The sequence below is a fragment of the Nicotiana attenuata genome, unplaced genomic scaffold, assembly GCF_001879085.1.
Source record: "Nicotiana attenuata strain UT unplaced genomic scaffold, NIATTr2, whole genome shotgun sequence".
Taxonomy (NCBI): domain Eukaryota; kingdom Viridiplantae; phylum Streptophyta; class Magnoliopsida; order Solanales; family Solanaceae; genus Nicotiana; species Nicotiana attenuata.
In genome coordinates, this window is record NW_017671031.1 from 281885 (window position 1) to 288687 (window position 6803).

Sequence of the window (6803 nt, forward strand, 5' to 3'; positions counted from 1 at the left end):
AGTCTCTTTTATCCTCTTGTTATGTTCAGTGTGCATAATTTTAAGTGTAGGGTGACGGGATTGTCTGGGTAATTTTCTGTGCTATCTTAGCTTAGTTGTAGTATTCATTTTTAGTGTAGTTTTTTTTTAAAAAAAAAAAACGAAAAAAGAGAAAAAAATCAGAAAATTGGGACTTTTCCTGATGATGGATTTTGTGGACAACTTTCTTGAGGGATAAAGTCCAACAAAAAAAAAATTAAAAATATTTTCTTTTTGTTTCTAGTTAGTTTTAGTTAGATAATAATCCCTCTTGATTTTTCTTTTTGCATCGGTTCTTTTCTAAGGGATGTAACTTGAACCAGGTAATTTTTATTTTTATTTTTTAGGATTAGTTTTTTTTTTCTTTATTTTAGGAGTAGAAAAAGAGGGAGAAGAAAAACTTTTGTGAGTTGTTTGATACTAGCATATTTAGGTCTAAGCTTGAGTAGTACTTTCCTCTAAGTGCTTGAGTAATGAATGAAATAGCAGACTTTCTGACACCTAAGCTCATGGTTGTGACTCTGTATATAGCTTATTCTTATTTTGTCGTTCGCTATGACCATGTCTGTCTTAGAGTAGAATTGATCCATCTTGATTGATACTTGTGCCATGTGAGGTGAGGATTTCTTACATATATTCCATGTTTTGCATCTTAGGCTAGAACTTGCCCTGCATGTTATTGAAGCGAAATAAAAGTGTTGCTCTGTTTAAAAGATGATAATAGGCTTTCTTTGATATGTCTTGTAAATTTTAGCCTTTCAGATATTATACCACTAGTTAGCCCTTTGAGCCTGTAGCCTTTTGTTTGGAAGCCGTATTTTTGCCTTGATCCTTTTTGTTGAATCCCTAGTTTTTGCACCCTGCTTCCTTGAGCATTGTTGCTTAGACCGTGATATTAATTGTGAAATCTAAAGAAAGGGATGGTTACGTAAAAAATTGGTGACCAACGATAGCTGAAAAGTGATAAAAAGGCCCTCTTGAAAAGAATGTGACATGCATAAAAAAATGAAAAAAAAAAAGAGAATGAAAAAAAAATTGCTTCGAAAAAAAAATTGAACGCTCTTGATATGAGGGAAATACTTGTGAAGCAATAGATGAAGAGAAGGCTGAAAATAAAGTGAAGAGTAGAAAATAATGAGTGATGAAGTCTAAAAATGCAAAGTGCTTAGGGAAGTGTAAGTCACTATTATATAATTCTCCTACCCGTTCTTTAGCCAACATTACAACCCGTAAAAGTCCTATTTGATTCTATTCGAGCATGCTTAATTAGTAGAGATGTACATAATGGGCAAGCCTATGGTTCTTTGTGCATACATGTAAATTCTTTGTGAGTGCGAGAGTTGTTCTTTGATGCTAAGTCCTTAAATTATATTCATTCATTGATTTGAGTGTATGGACTATTTTTTGTTGTGAGGGCACTTGTTTCATGATAGATAGGTGATGTTATTAGCTTCTTGACAGAGTAGGTGAGCAAGCTTAAATTTGGTAAGTTTGAGTCCAGCTATGAGGTTAGGAGGTTAGAAGTTTGTTGTTTGTTTGTGACTTATATATCTTGCACAATGAGGAGGAAGTGTGTATATGATGGTTTGAGTTGCTATAGGGCCTAATTGTTAGTATCAACCAAAGTGGTGGTGCTTCTTGGCTTGATTTATTGAGAGTGATTTTAATGCTTACTCAAGGACGAGCAAGAGTCTAAGTGTGGGGTGTTGATGTTCGGCCAAAAATGCATATATTTACCCATTGTTGCCTCATATTCTAGTACTTTTAATCGTCTTTTGAGTATTAGTAATATTATTTTGTGCTAAATATTATATTTTAACTGTGTAGGAATAAAGCGATGTGAAGATGAAAAGATTTGGAGCAAAACTGAATTAAACGCGGAAGAAAAAGAAAGAATATTAAATAAATAAAATAAGGGAGGACACCCTATGGTCTTTGTCCCCCAAGTGGAGACAACAAAAGAGAAAATTAGAATTCAAAAGAAAGATTGAAGAATTGGAGACGTAAAAGCATTCTGTTTTCAGCGCCAGGTCCAGCGCTAAGCGCTGGCCTGGATGCTGTGTTGCGGGTACTCTCTTACTTCGTCCGGGACAAGGTTATTTCAGTCCTACACGGTCCCAACTCATATATAAGGGGTTCTAAACCTAATTTGGAGGAGATCTAACATACTTTGGAGGAGAATTCACGTGGAGGAACACATACCACGCTTGGAGGAGGCTTCTAACTAGTTTTTCTTCTCTTTTCTTCCTTTAATTTTATAGTTTATTAGTTCTAGAGTTTTGGGTGTTACATGAACGTTGTAGTTTGAAGCTTCAATTGTTCTTATTATTTTATCATATTGGTTTATTTATTCAATCTTGCGCTTAATTATTTGATTGCTTGATCACCAATTGAATACTATCTACGAATCTAGGATTGACCTCGGGAGAGGGAATTCTAGATTGCATATAAGATTGAGTAGAGCAAGATCTTAACTCTTAGGGGGAGCGGATTTGCGGTTAGGATAGGAATATACCTAATCGCCTTGCTTGGTTATTATACGGGAATTATAAATGCGTTCTTGTTAATTCTAATTCCATAGGAATATAGGCGTTAGGTTAGCTTGAATAGGCGAGTTGTACTTCGGGAGAAGGCTACGAGCAATATTAACCCCGTCAATCAATAAACTAGATAAATTAATTAGACAATTTAAGTGAAAAACTCAACGGGATTGTTAGCTAACCCATAGCTCTAGAATATTCACTCACATTGAATTCGGCTTTAAGTTTATCGTTATTTTCTTTAATCTTTTTATTTGTTACTTTAGATTAATTTTAGTTAAATATTCATATGTTAGGATTCGCTTGAATAGATTAATTGTTTGATTTAATTTAGTTGATGGTTAATCACAAGTCCCTGTGGGTACGATATCTGGACTTACAATCCTATATTACTTGTCGACCACGTATACTTGCGTGTGCGTTAGGGAGCAACAGTAATAACCTGTGAAATTACCATTAACAACAAAACTCATATACACTTAAAAGAGCATTCAGTGTTAGAGCCCCTTCCAAGAAGGTTGTTCTTAACAACCGAACCTCGAAGGCTACCTGAAAACATGGCTAAGTCCACTATTGAGTCCCAAACTAGTTACATAACCTATTAATGAACCAGTTGTTCCTAAGTGTAGTCATGTATCTATGCAGTGATCCTAATCTTTCCCCAATCTCACTTTGAATCTGCTTTATAGTATAGTAACTCAGTATTGACAGTGGCATTCCTGAGCAATTTCCAGTTTTTGGCTTGCCACGTGTGATAGATATCAACCTGTATGTGTAGCCTATGCAACCTCTCTTTTGTTAGCAGTCTGTCATGGTAGGTTGATGGTAGACTAAAAATACGACTTTTTGGATACTTTACACCTATTATTTGACTACACCTTAACCAAGTTTGAGCCAAAATGTAGATAATTTATACTCATTATGTGTTTTTTGTCGTGTAGGTTGTGATTCCGAGTTAAGATATATTTTTTAAGCTAAAATGAGTAAAAGAAAACTTTGAAGTCTGAGTAGAAGTTTGAGATTTAAAGTCGGAATCGGATTCGAGAATCGAGGATCGAGGATCGATTATGTATAAGAAAAAATTAAGCAAAATGTTCAAAGGCCAAAATTATGGCCTAATGATGACGTGAGGCATATTGGGACTTTGAAAAAAATACAATTAAATGCCTTGATGTCAATCCCTTTACAAAAGTCATTACTGGGGACGAACGAAAGAGGCAACATAGGAAATTCAATTGTGCGACGCGCGAAGCGCCGCAGCAATAGAAACAGCAGCAGAAATTTAAGTTGGCCAAGGTTCTGAACTTCTCCATTAGTGTAACGAGCAGCGGTCGCCTGTATAATTTTTCGCCTGTGCAATTTTTCCACCCATACTCGATATAAAAACAGTATAAACACAATTTTTGAAGGGGGATTCGTCCTAGGAGAGTTTTAGAGAGTTACCACGGCTTGAAAACACAAGATTTCATCAATTCTCTTGCCAACAATCGGTGCAATACGAGAGTTTGTATCGTAAAATTGTCTTTGATATTTTTTATGTTCTTAAACTTCTTTATGATGAATTTCTCCATATTTATGGAGTAGTTCTTCCCTAAGGTTTTGACGGATATGATGTTTTGAGTGTTATTTATAAATTTAACTCTAGTTTAATTGCATGAATCCATGTGTGGTGATTTGAATTGATTGTAAATTTGTTCACCAGTTTATTTAATCGAAAGATGAATATATTTGGTGATTAATTCTGCATTATTTGGTTTGGTTTAATTTAGTGATTCTTCTAAGTGATCAAGAGAGCTTCTTGAATTATTGATTAAACCAAGTTAGGAGAATATTCGAGAGACGTTTTCCTAAAGACTAGTCCATTAAAGTGTTCTTGCATATCTTCGCAGTGCTTCATATTACTTTATTTTGTAGAGTTCAGAATAATCGAGAGAGAAATCTTAACCTTACGTTTAAGTTAATTATCGAGTGAATTTGTGAGAATCATTAGAACATTAGAAGTGAATTTAAACAGAGTTAGATCCCAAATAGCTATCTTACACCTCTTTTGTCGCAGCCCTTATTTCTCATATTGTTTACAACCCATTTTAGTTCAACTCTCATTCTTCTTGGTCAAGTCTAATTAGTCATAATATTAATTTAGTAGTTATTGTAGTTAGTAATTACCTCAAATCAAGTGTTGATCATCCTGAATAACGTTAAATCATAAGTTATTTGAACATTGTTTAAATCCAATCCATGTGGAGACGATAGTTTTACTATACTATCTTTGGCTAGCGATCATAAATTTTGTGTTGTGTTTTGCGCTCATCATAGGCAAGCCACACAATTACTCTTTGCCTTGGCATCATAACTGATTTCCAGATTAGAACAGCTTCATTCACTCTATTTTGATCCCCCAACATAGCTACATAATTTTTTGTCACAGAGTAATCACTTGGGATTAATGTGTATTTCCCTATATGATACCAACTTATCATTTGGCCTTTCAATGAGTTTAATTTCCTTCAATACCAACTGCTGTCTGTTGGTGGTGTATGTTCCTATATATTAGCACTTGTCTTAATATATATCCCATCAACCCATTTCACCCATAATAGGTCTTGTTTTTCAGGCAGCTACCACAACAATTTCCGTACTCATGAAGCAATATTCCATGTCTTACAGCTTCTAATGTTCAGTCTCCCAAACGTTTTTGGTAAGCACACTCTGTCCCAAGCTACTAAGACCATCTTCTTCCTGTCCTTAGAGCTCCTCCATAGGTAGTCTTTATATTTTGTATCCACTTCCTTAATATACTCTGTGGTAAGATGAATAGAGCACACCAAAAATTATAGATTGAAAAGAGTATAACATTAATGATCTGAAGCCTTCCAGCATATGATAGTTTCCTGGAGTATGCACTGTTTATCCTCCCTGTAATCTTCTCTACCAATTGTAGCATTCTACTTTGCTCCATTTTCTAGAAGACAAAGAAAGTCCAGATATCTAATAGGCAAGGCACCTATTGAGAATCCAGTCTTTTCCAGTATTCTATCTTTGAAATTTGCAGCAACTCTAGCTATGAAAATGTTGGACTTGTCTAGATTTGCTACTAGCCCTGTCACCTCACTGAAATGGTCTAAAGCTTCCATCACCTTTGAGATAGACTGCATATCTGCATTGCAAAAAACCATCGGATGGAATCTGAAATTTAGGAGCTCACTTATTGCTTTCAAGGTTATTGAGAGGTACTCCATTACTGAAATAAACAACAGTGGTGATATAGGTCTTCAAAGTATCCATAGCCTTCACCATTTACCTTGACAGGAAACCTGATAGTAGACATTCATGTCATTACTATCTGCACAAAAGTTCCAGGAAATCCCAGCCCTTTAAGAGCCTCTTCAACGAAGTCCAGCTCACTATATCATAGGCTTTTCTTAAATCAATCTTCACAAGACACCTAAGAGATGTTTTTCTATTATAGTGTCTCAACAAGTCATGGCAGATTAGCACATTATGAGTTAAAGATCTGCCTTCAACAAAGGCTGCATGGTTATCTGCCACTACATGTGTGATTGCCTTTTTAAGTCTCACATATATCATCTTAGAGATGTATTTATATAGGACATTACAACAAGAAATAAGTCTAAACTGGCTTGCATTCTGTAAATTTGATACTTTAGGGATTAAGGAAATTATAGTAGAGTTAACTTGCTGTAACAGTTTTCCATTTTCAAAGAACTGCAGCACTGCATTAGTTACCTCCTGCCCAATTGCACTCCATGCTGCCTTGAAGAAACCACTGCCATAGCCATCAGGACCTGAGGTTTTGTTACTGTCTATATTGAACATAGCTTGTTTTACATCCTTTTCTGTATAAGGTTGGGTCAGCTCCAGTTGTTGCTCCATGGCTAATGTTTGTCCTCTCCTCAAAATAATACTAAAGGCTTTTATTCTGTGCCTTTCCTTATTCCCCAATCTACAAGAATGTCAGTTATTGCTTCTTGTTCAGTCTGTAACAAGTCATATTTATCTCCGAGTTATATAATGACTTGTTAGAAGTTTCTTATGTTTGATCACTGAATAAAAACATCTATTATTCTCAAATGATCCGTATTGCCTTGCTTCTTTGTTGCAGAAACATTTATACTAAGTAGGATGATTTCTTAAACTTTTGATATTCCTCCCTCTTGTTTCTGCAGCTCCATGTTTGTTGGATCATTTTGGAGCACTTTTTGTATTTGAGCTAGATTGTCCCGG

General features: G+C 35.2%; 1 protein-coding gene across 1 annotated transcript; it reads right to left on the reverse strand.

The window, feature by feature from the left end:
- Window positions 1-5897: 5897 nt before the first annotated feature.
- On the reverse strand, window positions 5898-6452 carry LOC109205382. The gene has a single exon (XM_019368094.1). The coding sequence runs from the start codon at window positions 6450-6452 to the stop codon at window positions 5898-5900; it is 555 nt and encodes a 184-aa protein (XP_019223639.1).
- Window positions 6453-6803: the final 351 nt, after the last annotated feature.